Below are 26547 nucleotides of genomic sequence, written 5' to 3'. Positions count from 1 at the left end.
CTTTCTTTCTAACAAAGATATGTACATATATTTAAGGATGGTCTGTATCCCTGGAAATAATTAGAATTCATGTAAACATTAGTTTTGAAAACCTGTCCCAAAAAATGTATCTCTTGGCACAACTTATAGGGTAGCCGCCTTCAAATGTTTGTACTGAATTAAAAATTACCACTACCTTTTAAAAAAACATGTATTTCTTTATTTCCCAAACACAATTCAACACAATCACAGTCACTTTTTTGTATTTTAACACAGACCATACCCTGTTGTTACCTCATATCCCAGCGATAATGCATTCCATTATGCCTGGGAAGAAAACACTTCAAACTGTCCATTGGCTCAACCATTTTTATTTTTATTTATTTATTTAAAATTTACCCCCCTTTTCTCCCCAATTTCGTAGTATCCAATTATTAGTAGTTACTATCTTGTCTCATCGCTACAACTCCCGTACGGGCTTGGGAGAGACGAAGGTCGAAAGTCATGCGTCCTACGTAACACAACCCAACCTAGCCACACTGCTTCTTAACACAGTGCGCATCCAACCCGGAAGCCAGCCACACCAATGTGCCGGAGGAAACACCGTGCACCTGGCGACCTGGTTAGCGCGCACTGCGCCCGGCCCGCCACAGGAGTCACTAGTGCGCGATGAGACAAGGATAACCCTACCGGCCAAACCCTCCCTAACCCGGATGACGCTAGGCCAATTGTGCATCGCCCCACGGACCTCCCAGTTGCGTCCGGCTGCGACAGAGCCTGGGTGCAAACCCAGAGTCTCTGGTGGCACAGCTAGTGCTGCGATGCAGTGCCCTAGACCACTGTGCCACCTGGGAGGCCCTTGGCTCAAACATTTTGACTATATTAGCCCACACAGCTACAAGGATGCTCTTTCATGCTAATTTTAGGATCTCATATTGAGGCTTGTAGAGACCTAAAACAATGCATATAACAATCTTAAAAGTATCTACTTTTTGTTAAAGTTAAATGGAACCTTTATTTAACTAGGCAAGTCAGTTACGAACATATTCTTATTTACAATGACAGCCTACCCTGGCCAAACCCGGACTACACAGGGCGAATTGTGTGCTGCCCTATGGGACTCCCAATCACGGCCAAATATGATACTGCCTGGAATTGAAACAGGGGCTGTAATGACAACTCTTGCACCGAGATGCAGTACCTTAAACCTCTGCGCCACTCGGGAGCCCATGAGGCTTGTTTAGATACAGTTGAAGTCGGAAGTTTACATACACCTTAGCCAAATACATTTAAACTTAGTATTTCACAATTCCTGGAATTTGATATTAGTAAGAAATCCCTGTTTTAGGGCAGTTAGGATCACCACTTTATTTTAAGAATGTGAAATGTCAGAATAATAGTAGAGAGAATTATTTATTTCAGCTTTTATTTCTTTATTGTAGTAATGAGTACTAGTGTGTTTTAGCTGTGGAGTGATTGTGTGTGTTTGTGTACGTATCTGTCCCTGTGGTCCACCGCTACTGAGAGCTGAGTGGATTGGACTTGGGGGCTGTGGGAGTGTATGGTCAGGGTCAGCGTGTCGAGTAAGGGTCAGAAGACTATCAACACTGTCAGGGGGAGCCGTCAAGCTCAGATCAGTCCCTGGAGCAGACACTGACCTACTCTCTATCCGTACGCCTCATGTACAAAAGGTTACCAAAGGTTGAGAGCATCAACTAACATAAGGGACGACAGTCAACTTTGATAACTGATAAATGTAATGGCTTGAGACAGTTGTGACAGTTTGCACTAAACTGGAACACGCAGTTAGTTATCAGAGGCAATTAAAAATGAATTGGGACTAGGAGCTATATTGCACTTTTTAAACAATTGATCTAATGTGCACTTATCAGGAGTTGACTGTGGTGCGGGATGACACCATTGAATCTTCCATTTCGAATTTGTGAGTTAATTTTCAGCTAAAGTTGTTGGATGTCAGACGTATAAACAAATTGTGTGACTCCACTCTTGCTTATAAGATGCTTATAAGATAAGCTCCTGCTATGCCATGCACACAGCATAAAGAGAGCCGGCCAAGGTCAACATTGATAACTATGGCCCGCGGTAGTCGGCTGAAAATTGAAGGGTGTGACATATGTCTGGTCTCATTAGCTTTGTTTGCACCCCACTAAGTCCCCTGTCGTTGCGATGCTAAGAGCCTGCTCTCTGAACCCTCCCTGCAGTAGCAGCAAAGCTGCAGATTAGTGCCGAGCCTGTCTAGCTGTGGGGAGTTGAGCTTTTTACTCACCGCCTGATGGATTTGTGTGACCGGTCACTTTAGAGTTCTGCTGCACTATGTAACTGAAGCTAACATGCTTTCTGAAGTATTACTATTATTGTATTATTAGTCTGTTTCTTCAGCTGCAAGCCTTAGGAAAGTTACTAGCAAGCAAATCCAGGATAGCAGTTTACCTGTTGCGTTCATTATGCGCCACAGGTCACAGAGTGAGTAATCAATGTGGTTTATCATTGGAGACTCATCAATCTTGGTTGTTGCCTCTGTTTGTTTGTTTAGTATATCTCTCTCTCTCTCTTACTGACTATTATCCACCTGTGGTACCTGTAGTACGCTCTTCGATAATCTCAAAGTGAGTGTGAGTAATCTACGTGTTGTGGTGTATCATATGCTTTGGAGAGACAGCAATCTCGGTTGTTGCGTCTGTTGTTTGTTTAGTCTCACTCACAGTCTCGTATTGACTAATATACGTCTACTGTTCTAGACGCACCTGGGATGTCTGTTGTGTCTGCTCTGAGTCACTGTTTGATCCTGACTAAATGTCTCGTCTGCTGTTATTTTTATTTGTCTGCAGGTTGAGTGTGGCGTAGTGAGAGGCGGGATGACCAGACACTGAGGAAAAAGGAGCAGACACTGAGGAAAAAGGAGACAGAGGAGTGAGTGTTCACCGTGGGAGTGCTCCTCATCACTCTCCCCCCCCTGACAGCTGCACCAATGTTTTCTCCCGACCAGGAAAACATCTCCACCACCCCAGCCTCCACCAAAGTGCCAGTCAAATACGGAGAGCTCATTGTTCTGGGGTAAGAGGAGGCTTAATTGCATTTTGTTGCTTATGTACAGTAGGGTTATCCTAATCTGATATTAGTGAGGGGGTGGGCAGGCAAGTGCAAGTGTTGGTTCAGGGATGTATTTATTATTTTTTGGGTGGTGGGGGTTGAGGTGAGGGGAGTATTATTTATGATACTCATTGAAGAGGTAGGATTTCAGGTGCTTTCGGGAAGATGTGTAGGGACTCTGCTGTCCTAGCTTCAAGGTGAAGCTGGTTCCACCATTGGGGTGCCAGGACAGGAGTGGGAGGGCCAAGAGACCAAAGAAGGCAGAACTGAGTGCTTGGTTGGGGTGTAGGGTATGAGCATAGCCTGAAGGTAGGGAGGGGCAGTTCCTCTTGCTGCTCCATAGGCAAGTACCGTGATCTAGTATTGCAAGTACCATGGTCATTGGCCTTGTTATCACAGGTGCAACGTAATGCTTGGGTTTCTATCTCCAACAGTGAAGTACTAATACCTACATAACAATGCAAAACAATCTGCACATTCCAAAAGTTAAAAAATTAAGAAATTAAGAAATCAATGGAACGGAGTCAAACATGGTTTCCATATGTGTGATGTGTTTGGTACCGTTCCATTGATTCCATTCCAGCTATTACAATGAGCATGTCCTCCTATATCTCCTCCCACCAGCCTCCACTATATATATATATATATATACTGTATATATACAGTGCATTCGGAAAGTATTCAGACCCCTTTCCTTTTTCCACATTTTGTTACGTTACAGCATTAATATAAAATAGATTAAATGTATTTTTTCTCATCAATCGCATTCAGACCCTTTGCTATTAGACTCAAAATTGAGCTCAGTTCCATCCTGTTTCCATTGATCATCCTTGAGATGTTTCTAAAACTTGATTGTAGTAAATTCAATTGATTTGACATGATTCGGAAAGGCTGTCTATATAAGGTCCCACAGTTGACAGTGCATGCCAGAGCAAAAACAAAACCATGAGGTTGAAGGAATTGCCCGCCGAGCTCCAAGATAGGATTGTGTCGAGGCACAGATCTGGGGTGGGGTACCAAAAAATGTCAGCAGCATTGACGTTCCCCAAGAACACGGTGGCCATCATTCTTAAATGGAAGAAGTTTGGAACAACCAAGACTCTTCCTAGAGCTGGCCACCTGGCCGAACTGAGCAATCGGGGGAGAATGGCCTTGGTCAGGGAGGTGACCAAGAAACAGTTTCTCTGTGGAGATGGGAGAACCTTCAAGAGGGACAGTGGTAGAGTGGCCAGACGGAAAAAAAGGCACATGACAGCCCTCTTGGAGTTTGCCAAAAGGCACCTAAAGATTCTCTGGTCTGATGAAACCACGATTGAACTCTTTAGCCTGAATGCTGTAACGATGTACACTGAGAGTTGGGAAGCAAGTTCAGGAGTGAATACATTTAATGAATAAACAACCATGAACTTATCAAGAAACACAAACAGCTCACTGACATGATAGAGAAACAATAACGCCTGGGGAAGGAACCAAAGGGATTGACATAAATAGGGCAGGTAATCAAGGAGGTGATGGAGTCCAGATGAGTGTCCATAAGCGCTGGTGACAGGTGTGCGTAATAATCAGCAATCTGGTGACTTAGAGGCCAGTGAGGGAGTATACGTGACAAATGCCAAGCGTCACGTCTGGAGCAAACCTGGCACCATCCCTTTGGTGAAGCATGGCGGTGGCAGAATCATGCTGTGGGGATGTTTTTCATAGGAAGGGACTGGGAGACCAGTCAGGATTGAGGGAAAGATGAATGGAGAAATGTACAGGGAAATCCTTGATGAAAACTTGCGCCAGAGCACTCAGGACCTCAGACTGGGGGCGAAGGTTCACCTTCCAGCAGGACCATGACCTTAAGCACACAAGGGGTCAGAAAACTTTCCAAATGCACTCTGTGTATATATATATATATATACAGTACCTGGGTTTTTATTTATTTTTACTATCTTCTACATTGTAGAATGATAGTGAAGACATCGAAACTATGAAATAACACATGTGGAATCATATATTTTATATTTGCGATTCTTCAAAGTAGCCACCCTTTGCCTTGATGACAGCTTTGCACACTCTTGACATTCTCTCAACCAGCTTCAGGAATGCTTTTCCAACAGTCTTGATGGAGTTTCCGCATATGTGATTCATTTCAAGAAACTAGGTGTTTGTCGCAAGTCTTCACAGGAGAGACATTTGAAAGTTTATTTATATTTTTTATCATAATGCATTTTATGGCAGAAATACCTTCTGGAAAATTTGAACTTATATGTGCCTTAATAACAAACATGTATGCCATCTGTAAATACAAATAATGTTGTTATGTTAGTTGGTTTAGCCACAGAAAAAGTTAGGAACCTTCCCACTAGCCATGATTGGCTGAGATAATGAATGGGCTGGACATGCCGAGAGATGAGTTTCGGATTGGTCTGCGGTGTAGCATCTTCTGTCTATAAAATGAGCTGCTCGTTATGTGTAGATAATCCTTTCTAATGCAGTTTTTTCTAAAGATATAACGTTAGCCATGGAGAACTGCAAATGTGTTGCTAATGCTCTCAATAACATTGCTGCCCTGAATTTATCAGGCGCTATCAACAAAGGTCAGTGGGAAAAAATTGTGATGGACTACTTTCTGGAGGACGATTGTGCCATTCTGACTCTGAAAATGAATCAGACAATGAGGAAATCCCTGATTTAGGTAAAAATATTTCCATTGAAGAAGACGTTGTAGAGTCTTCTGATGACGGTGATGGTGGCAGAAACGGCGATCATCATTGTTGTTGTCATGGAAGAACTTGACTGAGTTTTTAAATCAGTGGAATGTCTGGTAGAAGAAGAAGAATATGATAAGAAGATTAATACAATTCTGTCGTTTGATTGCAAATGCAGCGGGAGTCGAAAAAAGAACACAGACGGCTGTTGTTTAACCTCTGAGTGCAGAAATCCCGTTACTGGTATAAAATTCGACAACATCCGGTGAAATCGGAGCGCACCAAATTCCAAATACAATATCGTAATATTAAACATTCATGAAAATACAAGTGTCTTACATCGTTTAAAATCTCAACTTCTTGTTAATCCAGACGCTTTGTCATATTTCAAAAAGGCTCTACAGCGAAAGCATAACATGTGATTATCTGAGGACAGCGCCCCGCGCACAAAAGAATTACAAACATTTTCCAAACAAGCAGAGGCGTCACGAAAGTCAGGAATTGCGATAAAATAAATCAATTACCTTTGAAGATCTTCCTCTTTTTGCAATCCCAAGGTTCCCAGCTACATAACAAATGGTCCTTTTGTTTGATAAAGTCCTTCTTTATATCCCAAAAAAGTCTGTTTAGTTGGCGCACTTGATTCAGTAATCCACCGGTTTCCCTCGTTCAAAATGCATACAAATTAATCCCAAAGGTTACCAATAAACTTCGTCCAAAAAAATCAAACAATGTTTCTAATCAATCAGTATCCTAATATGTAAATAAATCATACAATTTAAGACGGAGAATAGTATGTTCATTACCGGAGATAAATAACGAAGTGCGCACCCTCACCGACGCACGTCACAATGCTACAGCCAAAATGGGAGCCACTTAGAAAAACTACAAATTCTAGCTAATTTTTCAAGCCTGAAACTCTTTCTAAAGACTGTTGACACCTACTGGAAGCCCCAGGAACTGCAATCTGGAAGGTATTCCATTGATATTCCCATAGACAGCCATTTCAATGAGTGGTGAGCTCAAAAAAAAAATTATCCTCGGGTTTTCGCCTGCCATATCAGTTCTGTTATACTCGCAGACAATATATTAACAGTTTTAGAAACTTCAGAGTGTTTTATATCCAATACTACCATACCATATATGCATATCCTAGCTTCTGGGCCTGAGTAACAGGCAGTTTACTTTGGGCACGTCAGTCATCCGAAATACTGAATACCGCCACCGGCCCTCAAGAAGATAAAACATCTGCTTCCAGATTACATATTCAAACTAAGTGCAAGCATGGCATCCGTGACAGAGAGGAAGAAAGATCTGATGATTCTTATGGCATTACACACGGTCAGTGTGAATCAGAGTGACTTGACACAACGAGCAAAGCAAGCTGTACAAACAAAATGGAAACAACACAGGATGTCTTATTTAATGAAAGGGGTTGCAGTCTGGCATGAAGCGTTCATCCATGTATATGGGTAAGAGTCTAGCTACAGTTTCAGATATGATACATTTCTAATTTAGTCAGAAAGTTGTTTTCATTGCAAGTTAAAGCTTACTGTTAGCTAGTGTAGTAATCTTACTGTTAGATCTGTGTAGTAATATTATCTCGGAAAGCAATTTGCCTAATTTTAGCTAGCTAACTAGCTAAGCTTGAACCTATTTGGGTAACTTGTGCTAGCTATGACAATCAGCTTGAATTGCTAGTATTCTATGGATTGGGATTATGGTTCATTGTTTAGCTGGCTACACGTCTAATTACTATTGTGACTTTTGACAAGTTATTAGGTCTCACGCACCTAATTTTTCCCCTGTTGATATCCTTCTTGAAACTTTCCCTCACCCTTTCTCTACACTTGCCTTCTTGCCTTCTTTTTCGGGCTTCAGACAGCCACACCCTGTATCTAACTCTCGACCTGCTCTTTCCCTTGACTATCTACACACGTCTTATGTATCTGCTTTATCATTAATTCTAATTTCTCTACATCTAAACGTCCATCAAATTCGTACTTCTTTCTCCATTTTGGGCATTAGATTTACCTTTCATCCGGGATTCCGGGACCTCCTTTGAGGATTTACCACCCATGTTTATTCAATTACTAGTGTTGTTATTATGCTTCTTCTCACGATCTATGTGTATGTGCTATTAATCTCTATGTGTGTGCTTTCTACCATTATTATCCTTAATAACCTATGCTGATAAATACCTCCCGTTAATCTATCCTAGAATTGCGTATGACTTTTGATATATGATTTGGTTCTCACACGTATACAACAATAAGTTAATTTGTTGTTCCTTATGACTTTTGACTGATCAATATATCTATTTTACGTCTTCTGACCCTATTATACGTTTTAGGTCTCACCATTAGCTAGTTTAAATTGGCAGTGGCCACAGATGCCCAGGGTCATTATGGACCCTGCTTCATTGTTGAATTTACAACTAATTCCTGTCTTCCATTTGCATAGAATACTTGGTTCCCTTTAAAACATTTTTCTCCACTCAAAATTCTAAAGACAGGTCACCAGATATAAACTCCTTCAGATATTTTAGCGTCTAACACCCAGAATACATTAAAATCATTTAATGCAATCATACAGATATTATCCCCTATATCCGTGAATAAAAAAGTACTGACCTTATTTTTTTGCAGCTGAGGTTTCAATGTTGGTTGGATCTCGTCACCGTTTCTGTCGCATACTAGTTCGCCACCGGCCTGTAAAGAACCCTCTGAATGAGGCCAGGTCTTTAATCTATTGATATTTCATTTGCCCGTGCACGGTTTCGGCGTCTCCATGGAACGACAGAAAAAGATATTGAGATCCGGCTCAAAAGGACCAAGCTATCAAGAGAATTTTCAATCCCAATGATAATAACTAACAATACAAACGCTTTGACCAATTCCCGAGATTTGTAAGACCCTGGGTTTAATAAAAATTAGGCAAAGACTCAGCTTATGCAAAAGGTTTGTACAGTTAATTCATGAGAGCGCTCTGAAGTCCATAATACAAAGACATCCATTTTATAACTCAAACGCACATACATACACACGAACAGTAGATGAGTTGTATCTTTCCCCATAGTTCTCACCACTGTTTATCACTACCAAGCCGACAGTTCCATTCCCCAGAGATTAGAGGAACCTTGAAAGGACTCCCTGTCCTATCGTAAGTTTCTCCGAGTTCTAGTCAGGTCAGGTCATACACAGTTGAATTGTTCTCGGTATCTCCTTATACACAGTTGAATTGTTCTCGGTATCTCCTTAGTCACACACACTCACACATGTCTCTACCGAACCTTATTGGACTTACGTTTAGTACTTTAATTATTCATTATACATTCTACATAAACTAATAATCACTAATAGTTACGTCTCAGGGTGGAATTCTTTAATCATTAACCTTTAAGCATATAAATTCCCTTATCAAGCCGTCATACCGATCAGGAAGGAGATGCCTTCTGTCTCCTAGAGATGAAGATACTTTGTTGTGAAAAGTACAAATCAATCCCAGAACAACAGCCTTGTGAAGATGCTGCAGGAAACAGGTACAAAAGTATCTATATCCACAGTAAAACGAGTCCTATGTTGACATAACCTGAAAGGCCGCTCAGCAAGGAAGAAGCCACTGCTCAAAACCGCCATAAAAAAAGCCAGACTAAAGTTTTCAACTGCACATGGGGACAAAGATCGTAATTTGTGGAGAAATGTCCTCTGGTCTCATGAAACAAAAAAAAATAACTGTTTGGCATTATGACCATCTTTATGTTTGGAGGAAAAAGGGGGACGCTTGCAAGCTGAAGAACACCATCCCAACTGTGAAGCACGGGTGCTTTGCTGCAGGAGGGACTGGTGCACTTCACAGAATACATGGCATTATGAGGCAGGACAATTATGTGAATATATTGAAGCAACATCTCAAGACATAAGTCAAGAAATTAAAGCTTGGTCGCAAATGGGTCTTGCAAATAGACATTGGCCCTAAGCATACTTCCAAAGTTGTGGCAAAATGGATTAAGGACAACAAAGTCAAGGTATTAGAGTGGCCATCACAAAGCTCTGACTTCGATCCTATAGAAAATTTGTGGGCAGATCTGAAAAACCATGTGCGAGCAAGCAGGCCTACAAACCTGACTCAGTTACACTAGCTCTGTCAAGAGGAATGGGCCAAATTTCACCCAACTTATTGTGGGAAGCTTGTGGAAGGCTACCCGAAACATTTGACCAAAGATAAACAATTTAAAGGCAATGCTACCAAATACTAATTGAGTGTATTTAAACTTCTGACCCACTGGGAATGTGATGGTAAGAAATAAAAGCTGAAATAAATAATTCTCTGTACTATTATTCTGACATTTCATATTCTTAAAATAAAGTGGTGATCTTAACTGACCTAAGACAGGGAATTTTTACTAGGATTAAATGTCAGAAATTGTGAAAAACTGAGTTTGGATAAGGTGTATGTAAACTTCCGACTTCAACTGTACCAAGAGAGTTTTCATCTGTATTTTTTATACCACCAAAGAACGATGCTGGTACTAAGACCACACTCAATGAGCTGTATACCACCATAACCAAACAGGACTATGCGCATCCAGAGACGCTCCTCCTAGTGGCCGGAAACTTAAATCCGTTTTACCTCATTTCCACCAGCATGTTAAATGTGCAACCAGAGGGAAAAAAACTCTAGACCACCTTTACTCCACACACAGAGACGCGTACAAAGCTCTCCCTCGACCCTCCATTTGGCAAATCTGACCATAATTATATCTTCCTGATTCTTACTTACAAGCAGAAATTGAAGCAGAAAGCACCAGTGACTCGGTCAATAAAGAAATGGTTAGTTGAAGCAGATGCTAAGCTACAGGATGGTTATGCTAACACAGACAGGGAATATGTTCCGGGATTCTTCTGATGGCATTGAGGAGTACACAACATCAATCACTGGCTTCATCAATAAGTGCTTCGATGACGTTGTCCCCACAGTGACTGTGCATACATACCCCAGCCAGAAGCCATGGATTACAGGCAACATCTGCACTGAGCTAAAGGGTAGTGTTGCCGCTTTCATGGAGTGGGTCTCTAACCCGGAAGCATATAAGGCAAATTGTCAATTCAGGACTAAGATCGAATTGTACTACGGCTCCGATGCTTGTCAGATGTGGCAGGGCTTGCAAACTATTACAGACTACAAAGGGAAGCACAGCCAAGAGCTGCCCAGTGACACGAGCCTACCAGACGAGCTAAATTAATTATATGCTCGCTTCGAGGCAAGTAACACTGAAACATGCATGAGAGCATCAGCTGTTCCGGATGACTGTGTGATCACGCTCTCCTCAGCCGATGTGTGTAAGACCTTTAAATAGGTCAACATTCACAGACGGATTACCAGGACGTGTACTCCGACCATGCGCTGACCAACTGGCAAGTGTCTTCACTGATATTTTCAACCTCTCCCTGTCTGAGCCTGTAATACCAACATGTTTCAAGCAGACCACCATAGTTCCTGTGCCCAAGAACACTAAGGTAACCTGCCTAAATGACTACTGACCCGTGGCACTCACGTAAGGTAGCCATGAAGTGCTTTGAAAGGCTGGTCGTGGCACACATCAACACAATTATCCCAGAAACCCTGACCCACTCCAATTTGCATACCACCGCAACAGATCCTCAGATGATGCAATCTCTATTGCATTCCACACTGCCCTTTCCCACCTGGACAAAAGGAACACCTATGCCCTCAAAGCACACCCCTAAGCTAAGGACCCTGGGACTAAACACCTCCATCTGCAACTGGATCCTGGACTTCCTGACGTACCGCCCCCAGGTGGTAAGGGTTGGTAACAACACATCCACACGCTGCTCCTCAACACAGGGGCCCCTCAGGGGTGTGTGCTCAGTCCCCTCCTGTACTCCCTGTTCAGTCATGACTGCACGACTAGGCACGACTCCAACACCATCATTGCGTTTTCTGATGACACAACCGTGGTAGGCCTGGTCACCGACAACGATGAGACAGCCTATAGGGAGGAGGTCCTACCTGGCTGTCTGGTGCCAGGACAACAACCTCTCCCTCAATGTGATCAAGACTAAAGACATGATTGTGGACTACAGGAAAAGGAGGACCGATCACGCCCCCATTCTCATCGACCGGGCTGTAGTGGAGCAGGTTAAGAGCTTCAAGTTCCTTGGTGTCCACATCACCAATAAACTAACATGGTCCAAGCAAAATAAATGGGATGGTGTATCGCTGCAGAATGCTGTGGTAGCCATGCTGGTTAAGTGTGCCTTGAATTCTAAATAAATCACAGACAGTGTCACCAGCAAAGTACCCCCAGACCATCACACCTCCTCCTCCGTGCTTCACAGTGGGAACCACACATGCGGAGATCATCCGTTCCCCTACTTTTTGTCTCACAAAGACACAGTGGTTGTAACCAAAAATCTCACATTTGGTCTCATCAGACGAAATTACAGATTTCCACCAGTCTAATGTCCATTGCTCGTGTTTCTTGTTCCAAGCAAGTCTCTTCTTATTATTGGTGTTCTTTGGTAGCGGTTTCTTTGCAGCAATTTGACCATTAAGGCCTGGTTCACGCAGTCTCCTCTGAACAGATGATGTTGAGATGTGTCTTGAACTCTGTGAAGCATTTATTTGGGCTGCAATATGAGGTGCAGTTAACTCTAATGAACTTATCCTCTGCAACAGAGCAAACTCTGGGTCTTCCTTTCCTGTGGCGGTCTTCATGAGATCCAGTTTCATCATTGATGGTTTTTGCGACTGCACTTGAAGACTGACCTTCATGTCTTAAAGTAGTGATGGACTGTCGTTTCTCTTTGCTTATTTGAGCTGTTCTTGCCATAATATGGACTTGGTCTCTTTCCAGATAGGTGCTCTCTTTTGTATACCTTGTCACAACACAACTGATTGGCTCAAACGCATTAAGATGGAAAGAAATTCCACTAATTAACTTTAAACAAGGCACACCTGTTAATTTAAATGCATTCCAGGTGACTACCTCATGGAACTGGTTGAGATAATACCAAGAGTGTGCAAATCTGTCATCAAGGCAAAGAGTGGCTACTTTGAAGAATCTCAAACATAAAATATATTTTGATTTGTTTAACACTTTTTTGATTACCACATGATTGCATATGTGTTATTTCATCGTTTTGGTGTTTGGTGTTATTTCATAGTTTTTACAAAAAAAACTCTTGACTGTTAACTCTAATGAACTTTTGACTGATACTATATAAACTGAGCAAAAAGAGAAACGTTCTCTCACTGTCAACTGTGTTTATTTTCAGCAAACTTAACATCTGTAAATATTTGTATGAACATAACAAGATTCAACAACTGAGACATAAACTGAACAAGTTCCACAGACATGTGACGAACAGAAATGTAATAATGTGTCCCTGAACAAAGGGGTAACAGTCAGAATCTGGTGTGGCCACCAGCTGCATTAAGTACTGCAGTGCATCTCCTCCTCATGGACTGCAACAGATTTGCCAGTTCTTGCTGTGAGATGTTACCCCACTCTTCCACCAAGGTGCCTGCAAGTTCCCAGGCATTTCTGGGGGCAATGGCCCTAGCCCTCACCCTCCGATCCAAGAGGTCCCAGACGTGCTCAATGGGATTGAGATCCGAGATCCGGGCTCTTCGCTGGCCATGGCAGAACACTGACATTCTTGTCTTGCAGGAAATCACGCACAGAATGAGCAGTATGGCTGGTGGCATTGTCATGCTGGAGGGTCATGTCAGTCCGATGATGCTGTGACACACTGCCCCAGACAATGACAGACACTCCACCTCCAAATCGATCCCACTCTAGAGTACAGGCCTCGGTGTAACACTCTTTCCTTCGACGATAAACGTTAATCCGACCATTACCCCTGGTGAGACAAAACCTTGACTCATCAGTGAATAGCACTTTTTGCCAGTCCTGTCTGGTCCAGCGATGGTGGGTTTGTGCTCATAGGCGACGTTGTGATGTCTGGTGAGGACCTGCCTTACCACAATCCCTCAATCCAGTCTCTCTCAGCCTATTGCAGACAGTCTGAGCACTGATGGAGGGATTGTGATTTCCTGGTGTAACTCAGGCAGTTGTTGTTGCTATCCTGTACTTGACACGCAGGTGTGATGTTCAGATGTACCGATCCTGTGCAGGTGTTGTTACACGTGGTCTGCCACTGTGAGGACGATTAGCTTTCCGTCCTGTCTCCCTGTAGCGCTGTCTTAGACGTCTCACAGTACGGACATTGCAATTTATTGCCCTGGCCACATCTGCAGTCTTCATGCCTCCTTGCACCATGCCTAAGGTACGGTCACACAGATGAGCAGGGACCCTGAGCATCTTTCTTTTGGTGTTTTTCAGAGTCAGTAGAAAGGCCTCTTTAGTGTCCTAAGTTTTCATAACTGTGACCTTAATTGCCTATCATCTGTAAGCTGTTAGTGTCTTAACGACCGTTCCACAAGTGCATGTTCATTAATTGTTTATGGTTCATTGAACAAGCATGGGAAACATTGTTTAAACCCTTTGCAAATGAAGATCATCTGTGAAGTTATTTACAAATTATCTTTGAAGGACAGCGTCCTGAAACAGGGACGTTTCTTTTTTTGCAGCGTTTACATTTTAAACATCACACACAGCCTACATTTGAGTACATACACACACAATATCAAGGTCAAATAGGGGAGAGGCATAGTGCGGTAATGTGTTGCCTTTTCTGTTTTTTTTGCAAACAGGATGCATGTTTTGGAATATTTTTATTCTGTACAGCCTTCCTTCTTTTCACTCTGTAAATTAGCTTAGTATGTGGAGTAACTGCAATGTTGTTGATCCATCCTCAGTTTTCTCCTATCACAGCAATTAAACTCTGTTACTATTTTAAAGTCAGCATTGGACTCATGGTGAAATCCCTGACTGGTTTCCTTCCTCTCTGGCAACTGAGTTAGGAAGGACGCCTTTACCTTCGTAGTGACACCAACCAATGTCATTTATAACTTCATCATGCTCAAAGGGATATTCAATGTATGCTTCGACCCCCCCCCCCCATCTACTCCATGGTCTTTGTCATTGAATATGTGTTTGAAGTTCACTATTCCACTGAGGGACCTTACAGAGATGTGTTGCGTGGAGTACAGAAATTAGGTAGTCATTCAAAAAATAATTTTAAACACTATAATTGCAACTTCCATGCAACGTCCATGCAACTTATTATGTGACTTGTTAACCTTTTTTTTAACTTCAGAATGTATTTAGGTTTGCCATAAAAAAGGGGTGAGTAGTTATTGACACAAGACATTTCAACTTTTCATTTTTTATTAATTTGTAAAAATGCCTAAAAACATAATTTGATTTTGACATTATGGTGCATTGTGTGTAGACCAGTAATAAAAATAACACAACAAAATGTGGAAAAAGTCAAGGGATGTGAATACTTTCTGAAGGCACTGTACATGTTAAGTTGCGTATTGGCAACTGTGGTATGCTACAACTGTGCTACGTGGAGGTTCTTTGAAATAAATGCAAGTCAGCACTTATGCTCTAAATGTGAACCCCATTGTTCCAACTTCCAACAGACACAATGGTACATGTTCATTTACAATATTTGAACTGGGCAGTTTTGTTTCTTTTTGAAAGGGGGAGCAGGGTGGTTCTATCTAAATCCAATTTAAATGTACACTGCAACTCATCCACAGTGAGGGTAAACAAAGAGCTGCTGGCTTCCTGAGTGTAAGCCATTTTTTTGGACAAAGGAGAATGTAGCCTATATGGCGCAGAGAGGGAGGATGTGAGCTGAGTTGTTGGTGGTTGTTGTGACTTCGAAAGTATTCTGTCACGTTCACGTTGTATTCAGCAGTAGAACGGTCTGAAAACATTCAACAGGCAATTAGGTGGTCATAGACAACTTTCTTTTTGCAGTTCCAAGTAGTTAACAAAAGCATTTGGTTGTCTCAGTTAGCACTGGATGTAATGCTACCAGTTAAGATGTGAAATTAGATAATACAGTCTTAATACTTCAGCTTGTCCAGGAAAAGTAGGTAGCTGCAACAGGAAAGCCCTCATTTCCCAATGAAATCTTTGCACAGCAGATGCTGGCAGGGGTAAGTGACCAAAAGATAACCTCATAGCTTAGCTCCTCTGATTGGAACAAAGAGGATTGGGCCTTGTTTTAATGGAGATCTGACTGCAACAAACCCAACGCTGGAGTGTGACCTTATTCCATCAAGGAATAACAGTAGACAGTTGACCCCTCTCAGTGGTCACTTTATTTTAGAAGTGGATCAAATGACTTCATTACATTTACATTTTAGTCATTTAGCAGACACTTCTATCCAGAGCGACATACAGCAGCAATTAGAGTTAGATTCCAATTCATCACAAAAGTATTTGATGGGGTTGAGGTCACGGCTCTGTGGAGGTCAGTCAAGTTCTTCCACACCGATCTGGTCAAACCATTTCTGTATGGACCTCAATTTGTGCACGGGGGCATTGTCATGGTGAAACAGGAAAGGGCCTTCCCCAAACTATTGCCACAAAGTTGGAAGCAAAGAATCGTCTAGAATGTCATTGTATGCTGTAGTGTTAAGATTTCCCTTCATTGGAACTAAGGGGCCTAGACCAAACCATGAAAATTAGCCACAGAACATTATTCCTCCTCCACCAAACTTTACAGTTGGCATATGCATTTGGGCAGGTAGCGTTATCATGGCATCCGCCAAACCCAGATTCATCCGTCGGACTGCCAGACACTCCAGAGAATGTCGATGCTTGGCATTGTGTATGGTGATCTTGGGCTTGTGTGCGGCTGTTTGGCCATGGAAACCAATCAATCAATCAAATGTATTTGTAAAGCCCTTTTAACATCAGCCGATGTCACAAAGTGCTATACAGAAACCCAGCCTAATACCCCAAACAGCAAGCAATGCAGATGTGGAAGCAGTGTGGCTAGGAAAAACTCCCTAGAAAGGCAGGAACCTAGGAAGAAATCTAGAGAGGAACCAGGCTCTGAGGGGTGGCCAGTCCTCTTCTGGCTGTGCCGGGTGGAGATTATAACAGGACATGGTCAAGATGTTCAAACGTTCATAGATGACCAACAGGGTCAAATAATAATAATTTGCAGTGGTTGTAGGTCAGCACCTCAGGAGGTCAGCACCTCAGGAGTAAATGTCAGTTGGCTTTTCATAGCCGATCATTCAGAGTTAGAGACAGCAGGTGCGGTAGAGAGAGAGAGTTGAAAACAGCAGGTCCGGGACAAGGTAGCACGTCCAGTGAATAGGTCAGGGTTCCATAGCCGCAGGCAGAACAGTTGAAACTGGAGCAGCAGCACGGCCAGGTGGACTGGGGATAGCAAGGAGTCATCGGGCCAGGTAGTCCTGAGGCATGGTCCTAGGGCTCAGGTCCTCCGAGAGAAAGAGAGAAAGAGATAGAGAGAGCATACTTAAATTCACACAGGACACCAGATAAGACAGGAGAAATACTCCAGATATAACAGACTGACCCTAGCCCCCTGACACAAACTATTGCAGCATAAATACTGGAGGCTGAGACAGGAGGGGTCGCGAGACACTGTGGCCCCATTCAACAATACCCACGGACAAGGCCAACCAGGCAGGATATAACCCCACCCACTTTGCCAAAGCACAGTACCCACGGACAACAATACCCACGGACAGGGCCAACCAGGCAGGATATAACCCCACCCACTTTGCCAAAGCACAGCCCCCACACCACTAGAGGGATATCTTCAACCACTAACTTTTTACCCTGAGACAAGGCCGAGTATAGCCCACGAAGATCTCCCCCATGGCACAAACTCGAGGGGGGCGCCAACCTGGACAGGAAGATCACGTCAGTGACTCAACCCACTCAATTGACGCACCCCTCCTAGGGACGGCATGGAAGACCACCAGTAAGTGACTCAGCCCCCATAATAGGGTTAGAGGCAGAAAATCCCCGTGGAGAAAGGGGAACCGGCCAGGCAGAGACAGCAAGGGCGGTTCGTCGCTCCAGTGCCTTTCCTTTCACCTTCACACCCCTAGGCCAGACTACACTCATCATAGGACCTACTGAAGAGATGAGTCTTCAATAAAGACTTAAAGGTCGAGACCGAGTCTGCGTCTCTCACATCGATAGGCAGACCATTCCATAAAAATTGAGCTCTATAGGAGAATGCCCTGCCTCCAGCTGTTTGCTTAGAAATTCTAGGGACAATAAGGAGGCCTGCATCTTGTGACCGTAGCGTACATGTAGGTATATACGGCAGGACCAGATCGGAGAGATAGGTAGGAGCAATCCCATGTCATGTCATGAAGCTCCCAACGAACAGTTATTGTGCTGATGTTGCTTCCAGAGGTAGTTTGGAACTCTGTAGTGAGTGTTGCAACCGAGGACAGACGTTTTTTACACGCTACGTGCTTCAGCATTCGGCGGCCCCGTTCTGTGAGCTTGTGTGGCCTACCACTTATTGGGAAGTTTCCACTTCCCAATAACAGCACTCACAGTTGATCGGCTAGTGTGGCAGAAATTTTATGAACTGACTTGTTGGAAAGGGGGCATCCTAAGACGGTGCCACGTTGAAAGTCACTGAGCTCTTCAGTAAGGCCATTCCGCTGCCAATGTTTTTCTATGGAGATTTCATAGCTGTGTGCTCGAATTTATACATAATGTATAAATATAAATATATATATATATATATATATATATATATATATATACATACGTATTCAGACCTTTTACTCAGTAATTTTTTTGAAGCACCTTTGGCAGCGATTACAGCCTTGAGTCTTCATGGCTATGATGCTACAAGCTTGGCACATCTGCATTTGGGGAGTTTCTCCCATTCTTTGCAGATCCTCTCAAACTCTGTCAGCTTGGATGGGGTGCGTCACTGAACAGCTATGTTCAGGTCTCTTCAGAGATGTTTGATCGGGTTCAAGTCCGGGATCTAGCTGGGCCACTGAAGAACATTCAGAGACTAGGGTCGTTGTCCTGTTGGAGGGGAACCTTCGCCCCAGTCTGAGGTCCTGAGCCCACTCTGGAGCAGGTTTTCTTGAAGGATCTCTCAGTACTTTGCTCCGTTCATCTATCCCTCCATCCTGACTAGTCTCAGTCCCTGCCACTGAAAAACATCCCCACAGCATGATGCTGCCACCACCATGCTTCACCGTCGGGATTGTGCCAGTTTTCCTCCAGACGTGATGCTTGGCTTTCAGGCCAAAGAGTTCAATCTTGGTTTCATCAGACCAGAAAATCTTGTTTGTCTGAGAGTCTTTAGGTGCCCATTGGCAAACTCCAAGCGGGCTGTCAATTGCATTTTTTGTTTTGTCTGGCCACTCTACCATAAAAGCCTGATTGGTGGAGTGCTGCAGAGATCGTTGTCCTTCTGGAAGATTCTCCCATCTCCACCCAGAAACTCTGGAGCCATGTCAAAGTGACCATTGGGTCCTTGGTCACCTCCCTGAACAAGGCCCTTCTCCCTCGATTGCTCAGTTTGGCCGGACGGCCAGCTCTAGGAAGAGTCTTGGTGGTTCCAAACTTCTTTCATTTAAGAATGATGGAGGCCACTGTGTTCTTGGGGACCTTCAATACTGCAGACATTTTTTGTTACCCTTCCCTAGATCTGTGCCTCGACACAATCCTGCCTTGGAGCTCTACGGACAATTCCTTTGACTTCATGGCTTAGTTTTTACTTTGACATGCACTGTCAACTGTGAGACCTTATATAGACAGGTGTGTGCCTTTCCAAATCATGTCCAATCAAGTGAATTTACCACAAATGGACTCCAATTAAGTTGTAGAAACATCTCAAGGATGATCATTGGAAACAGGATGCACCTGAGCTCAATTTCGAGTCTCATTGTAAAGGGTCTGAACACTTATGTAAATTTGGTATTTCGTTTTTTTATTTTGAATACATTTGCTAACATTTCTGAAAAACTGTTTTTTAGCACAAGGCTGAAATGTAACAAAATGTGGAACAAGTCAATGTGATTTTCTGGATTTTTTTGTCTCATTTTGTCTGTCATAGTTGAAGTGTACCTATGATGAAAATTACAGGCCTCTCTCATCTTTTTAAGTGGGAGAACTTGCACAATTGGTGGCTGACTAAATACTTTTTTGCCACTGTATACCCTATATGATGAAACAAACAATCAACAGCTTCTTTTGAACTGTAATTTTTCAAGGTGGCCTTTTCCCACATTAGATGGTTCCCGCTAGCCTGGTCTCATACTGTAAGTGCCATAGCCAACTGCTCTTCAATATCCTATGGTATGATACAAAATTAATACAGACAGGTGTTTGCTAAAGTATGAAACAGACTGGAACACCAGGCTAGGATACCACTGCCGGGATGTTTTGATTAAAATGGTCAATTTATATGGGGTGTGTTCTTGTCTACACAGGTACAATGGCTCCCTACCCAACGGAGACAGGGGGAGGCGGAAAAGCCGCTTTGCACTGTGCCGGAGACCCAAGGCCAGCGGGGTGAAACCCAGCACAGTACACGTGGCGTGTACACCTCAGGCAGCCAAGGTAGGAGCTAGGAAACAGTCATACTGTATGCTTGAATTTAAGGCTTATTTCTGTAATCGTAGAAACTCTCTTATATAATGTAAAATATACTTGATATAAACAAGATGATAGTGACGGCATTGTCTCTTGTTGCACTAATACACAATCTTCTCTCTATAATAGACATTATATCTCCACTCAGAACAGGGGCGCCTGAAGTAAATGTAATTGGTAATGACATCATCCTGCTACTCCTAACATCAAACTTTTCCCTCCTGCAGGCCATCAGCAACAAGGACCAGCACAGTATCTCCTACACTCTGTCCCGGGCCCAGACGGTGGTGGTGGAGTACACTCATGACAGCAATACAGACATGTTCCAGGTGAGTGTGTCCCCAGCGTGTCCTCACTGCTCAAGTCAAGCCTGGTCCCAGATCTGTTGTGCTGTCTTGCCAACTCACATGGTCGACTGCGTGATCACGCTCACCGTAGCCGATGTGATTAAGACCTTTGAACAGGTTAACATTCACAAGGCCGCAGAGCCAGACGGATTACCAGGAAGCATACACAGAGCATGCGCTGACCAGCTGGCAAGTGTCTTCACTGACATTTTCAACCTCTCCCTGACCCTGTCTGTAACACCTACATGTTTCAAGCAGACCACCATAGTCTCTGTGCCCAAGAATGCCAAGGTAACCTGTCTAAATGTCTATTGCCCTGTAACAGTCACACCTGTAGACATGAAATGCTCTAAAGGCTAGGTTGAATAGGGAAAATTTGAGTATCACATAGTAGCCGAAACCTATCGATGTTACATTGAACTGGGGGAATGGAATATGAATGACAGTCATCCAATATGCTGTAATAGAAATAAGGCCATGCTCATAATTTTTTTTATCATCCTCCCTCATCTTGAATGTCATCGACTGCCACTGCTCTACATCCTGTATAGATTGTATAGATTTGACGAATGACATTGTGGCGAAGCTGATTCAGCAGGCAGTTAAGCAGTGAGACCTCATGGGGCTCGGGTGCACCCTGCCATTCCTTTCTGATAAGACCACATCGCCCTCTCTTCGCTCTCTCTCTCTCTCTCTCTCTTGCTCTCTCTCTTTCCCTTACATCACTCTTCAATAGTCTCTTTTTTCTCTCTCTCTCTCTCTCTCTCTCTCTCTCTCTCTCTCTCTCTCTCTCTTACTCTCTCTCTCTAACTCTCTCTCTTTCTCTTTCTCCCCCCTCTCTCCTTCTCTATCCATCACACACACTCTCTCTCTCTTTCTTTCTTTCTCTCTCTCTCTCTCTCTCTCTCTCTCTCTCTCTCTTTTACATATCTTTAACTCTCTCTCTTTTATGTCCCTGTTGTCTCCTGCATGAGTTTCCCTAAGTAGAGAATAATTGTCCCGTTCACACACCCAAGGAACAACTACCATAGTGATGACAATAAGAAGCCGTGTCTTTCTTCACATGCATAGAAAGTCTAAACACACACACACACACAGAGACCCTTATCTCGACGGTCTCCACTCATAGTGATTTATAGGCGTGAACAGTCTGACGGTGGCCAGCAGTGCTGTTACTCCATTACTTCTGCATGACATCGATGACAGCCTCAGCTAACATAAATCTGAAAATGTTTCCCTTTCTTTCTTACATTAATCTACCACCTGTCTTTTCTCTCAATCTCATAGTCCAGGTCCTGATCTGATCTACATGTGCTTTAGCCAACTCTAACTAATGAATGGCATGAAAACGATAGAAGGCTTGGCTAACAGGCTGTTGCCTCTTAGTAAAATCACTAATGGTTGAGAGCCCACGTAAAAAAAAGGAGGCAAGGAAAGGAAGCCATTTGAGTACTGAGACACAAATCTGGGATTCCATAAACTAATCTAAATAAAGAACTGAATCAGTTTAGTTACTATATTTACCTCTAAAAGCTTTTTTTTTTTTGCAAGAACATTACTAAAGCTAAATGGAGTATACACTCTGATAACTTCCCTTCCATCCCAGATTGGGCGTTCCACAGAGAGCCCCATAGACTTTGTGGTGACGGACACGGTGCCTGGCAGCCAGCAGAGCCACGGGGGGGAGGGCCAGACCCAGACCCAGTCTATCCAGAGCACCATCTCGCGCTTCGCCTGCCGCATCATCTGCCAGCGGAGCCCACCGTACACCGCTCGCATCTACGCCGCCGGCTTCGACTCCTCCAAGAACATCTTCCTGGGGGTGAGTTGGTGATTGTGATGAAAACAAAATAGCTGCCATATAATTAGGATAGAAATACTACTAATGTGACATACTGTATCTCTTTAAGCATTTGCAATTAGCATTCATGATGCAATGACGTTTATAAGCCATAATACAACCTTGAAATAACTATGAACTATTAGAACTAAAAGTACTGCACACATATCTCTGAAACTCTCCTTTTCTACTTTCTATCCCTTCTTTCCCCCAGGAGAAGGCAGCCAAGTGGAGGACACAGGACGGACAGATGGACGGGCTGACCACTAATGGCGTGCTGGTGATGCACCCTCGCCACGGCTTCACGCAGGACTCCAAGCCGGGCGTGTGGAGAGAGATCTCTGTCTGTGGCAAAGTCTTCACCCTCAGAGAGACCCGCTCCGCCCAGCAACGGGGCAAGATGGTGGGGAGCTAGTAGATACATACATAGACACAAGCATGCACACAAGCACACATGTACACACACAGATGCGTGCACACACATGAAGTAACAAGCCCTAACATGTGTAGATGTGAGTACTTGCAGAAACATAACATGTTCAAACACACACACACACTCCTGTGCAGTCTCATTGAGTGAATCTACTCCCTGTAAGCCATGCCTTGCCATTGTTTTCCAGGGACATTGTTTTAAGTAGATGTTTCTGAAGCATTAATACTGCACTAATTGAATGGAAGCTGCCAGCTAATATACCCAGTTCTCACTCTAACTTGGAACAATTAACTCTGGAACAATTTTTCAGAACATAGACTACTGTCCTCCAAAAAGTCATTGTTGGGTAACTTCATTAAGCCATTTTACCACAGCTCTGTGATATGAGCAGATGAGACATCTAAACAAATTCACGAGTTATCTCAGTTGTACAGAATAGTCTGTTTGGATGGGCTTTAGCTGTTTGAGGTCTCTGTTTCTCATACACAGAAATCAGCATCTGATTTATAGTGTGATAGGTCTGTTATGTCATCGATAATAACCTCCCCTGGAAAACCCTGACTCTAGACTTTTAAGTTCCATCCCCTTCTCCCAGAGACCACACAGTCAGTTTGGAAGATTTCAGTAAGTCAGAGGAATTCTCATAGGAATCCCCCCTCACACTCCTAACCTCACCTTCATTTTGGGAGGAATGATTGAGAGTCTGAGACATGCTGTTATTATGATTCTGATGTGTTTTGGCCTTTCGACTTTAAAACTGAGGCATGAGAACGGCCAGGGAAGGGGGGAGGAAATGTCGAGAGCTGATAAGGGAGAAAGAGAGGAAGGGATGCTGGTTCAATGGGTTTAGTCACAGCAGGTCTGCACCTTGTCTGAAACAAAAGCAAGACCTCTTTGATCTATTATTGAGATACATACCGAAGGCCAATGATACAGGACAATGCTCAATATAATACTGAGATATATACTGAGATATACTTACAGTATCTCTCCTCAGTTAAAAAAAATGAAAAGCACTTCATTAAGTTCTTAATGGGAACCCAAGATCCCCCCTTCACCCCACAGCTATAAAATGTGGCATCGCAGGTTGCCGTCTACAGGACCATTGACACATTTAATCAAGGCAGACTGCAGAGCAACACCATGTGGAGCATGTGTTTGTATTGTGTTTGTTAATATCTTGCCATCTGTTTGCTAATATCTCTGTGTCTTGCAGGTGGAGAGCGAGAGCCAGGAGCTGGTGGACGGCTCGCTGATCGACCTGTGCGGCGCCACCCTCCTGTGGCGCACAGCCGAGGGCCTCTCGCGTACTCCCACCGTGAAGCACCTGGAGGCCCTGCGGCAGGAGCTGAATGCCGGGCGGCCCCAATGCCCTGTGGGTTTCAACACCCTGGCCTTCCCCAGCCTCCGCCGCAAGGAGATCCTGGATGAGAAGCAGCCGTGGGCCTACCTCCGATGCGGCCATGTGCACGGCTACCACGGCTGGGGAGGCCAAGGACGGGAGCCCGAGGATGAGGTGGTAGAGGTGGGCCGGGAGAGGGAGTGCCCCATGTGCCGAACCAGAGGGCCGTATGTACCGTTATGGCTGGGGTGTGAGGCGGGGTTTTACCTGGATGCAGCACCGCCCACACACGCCTTTAGTCCGTGCGGTCATGTGTGCTCGGAGAAGACGGCAGCGTTCTGGAGCCAGATCCCGCTGCCACACGGCACGCACACCTTCCACGCCGCTTGTCCATTCTGCGTGCATCAACTGGCCGGCGAGAGCGGCTACCTCAGACTCATCTTCCAAGGGCCCCTGGACTAGATAATGGACAGTGGTCTCCTCCCAAACCCTAACTAACGCTTCGCAACTACCAGGGTTGTGATCATTAGGGCACACAACCGAAAACATCTTAAAACATTTTGCAACAGAAAATTAACATTTGAGTTTCTTATTGGACAAATCCAGGTAGTCCCTCACTGTTTCAGACAGATTCTTTCTGTTTGGTGCTCTAATGAACATGACCCATGGCCATGCGATAACCAAGTGAATGGTGGAAAAACAGCTAAAGGACTGTTAAACATTTCTTAACTTAAATATTTTGGAGAGCTACGGAATACTTTTTTTGCTTCTCTCATTTCAAGTGACCTTTTTTCTAGCAGTGCTGTTTTCGATACTATAATTATATTTTCATGTTAACAATGAAAAAGCGCTACAGTATATGCTAACACAGCAAACTCTTCCACAGGTGCAGATTTGTAATGTTCTGATGCAAAATCCATTGTGAGGATGTGTGGTGTGTCTTCATGTTTATAGCCATTTCTTTTTCTATCTGAAAGGCAATTGTAGCAGAAACAAGCATTCTTTGTAATGCTAGCTACTGTTTTGGAAGTGACCTCGTTTTTCTTAGACATGAAGACCCATGTTGTTAAACTAGGCCTAGTAAAATTAATATTTGGCGATTGCGTTAAAAAAAGTGCTTATGACCTTATACCTTTTTTTACCATGAATCCCAACATGTACCCTATCTTAATGTTATCAATCACCACATCAACAGGTATAAGGTGGTATAAGAAGTGGAAGAAGTACATAATAAAAAAACAATATCACTTTTCTCTCTGTGTACCCTTCTGTACAAGGACTGGAGAAACAGATCTATAAATTGACTGGTGGAAACTTGTCGACATTGACACTTATCTGAGTGTCCAGAATGTGTTCAAGCAAGCAAGTGATACATTTTTGTTCAATTGAAGTGTGGCCCTAAACACATTGACTTTTCAGATGGTATGAACATTTTACCCTCTCATCTTCCATGTGTACCTGCATTCAGTGTGTATATAATATTTATGTTTATGTTTGTGTGTATGTTAATGTACCCGTGTTTCGTCTTCTGATCTTAATTTACACAGTGATTTGTACTCCCAATTTTAGTAATGTGTGAGAGCTTATTTTCTTTTGTTCAACCAACTTATATTCAAGTTTTACCAATTTGTTCTGCTTTATATCCTCTTGATTGCCTGATGCCTTCAAACAGGATGTTGAGTATTATTTCTGCAAAGAGGGTTGCTTGTTGCAGACAACCATTTTTTTTTTACCAACTGGAAACAATAAAAGTTAAAAGCTTTGAAATTGTTCACATTTGTGTGAGTGCTCTCTTTTTTCCAATCCACTGTTGGAATCCAAGATCATCAATAGACACTGGACAGAACTCATGTATACTAGATATTTGGTGTATTTAGCTAAAATAAATAAGATATGCAATAACATTCACCCTATTATACACAGTATTCATTTGGATTGACAGTACTAGCTAGTTCACATAAAATTCACTTTTTCCACTTATGAGAATGTGAAAATTGTCAGTTGTAAGCAGTAGGTAGGGGATGGGCAACTACATTTGTATTTTTTTTAGGAATTCATTCGGGTTCTCAACCTACTGTTGAGAGTTGGAATAATAGAATACACAAGGTGCTATTTCGAAATGTGTTTGTGCATCAGCAGTCACTCAATTAGCCCATGTCAGCTAAAAGGTTTTCGATTGGTAAGTTAGTCTAGCGGCCAGCTATAATTCGGGGTGGGGACCATTGATCATCAG

The 26547-nt window shown here is 43.3% G+C and overlaps 1 protein-coding gene across 1 annotated transcript in view; it reads left to right on the top strand.

The window, feature by feature from the left end:
- LOC135539380 (E3 ubiquitin-protein ligase pellino homolog 1) overlaps nucleotides 1-26086 on the top strand; it is a 50211-nt gene extending 24125 nt beyond the window's left edge. The window contains exons 2-7 of the mRNA XM_064965228.1: nucleotides 2829-3054; nucleotides 20190-20319; nucleotides 20580-20681; nucleotides 22306-22521; nucleotides 22754-22942; nucleotides 24189-26086. Coding sequence (XP_064821300.1) covers nucleotides 2969-3054; nucleotides 20190-20319; nucleotides 20580-20681; nucleotides 22306-22521; nucleotides 22754-22942; nucleotides 24189-24776 — 1311 coding nt within the window. The 5' untranslated portion in view covers nucleotides 2829-2968 and the 3' untranslated portion in view covers nucleotides 24777-26086. The remainder of the gene's footprint in view (nucleotides 1-2828; nucleotides 3055-20189; nucleotides 20320-20579; nucleotides 20682-22305; nucleotides 22522-22753; nucleotides 22943-24188) is intronic.
- The last annotated feature ends 461 nt before the right edge of the window (nucleotides 26087-26547 follow it).

This window comes from Oncorhynchus masou, chromosome 5 (assembly GCF_036934945.1).
Source record: "Oncorhynchus masou masou isolate Uvic2021 chromosome 5, UVic_Omas_1.1, whole genome shotgun sequence".
Lineage (NCBI taxonomy): Eukaryota > Metazoa > Chordata > Actinopteri > Salmoniformes > Salmonidae > Oncorhynchus > Oncorhynchus masou.
Note: the sequence above shows the minus strand (reverse complement) of the source record. Positions and strands in the feature narration are given on the sequence as shown.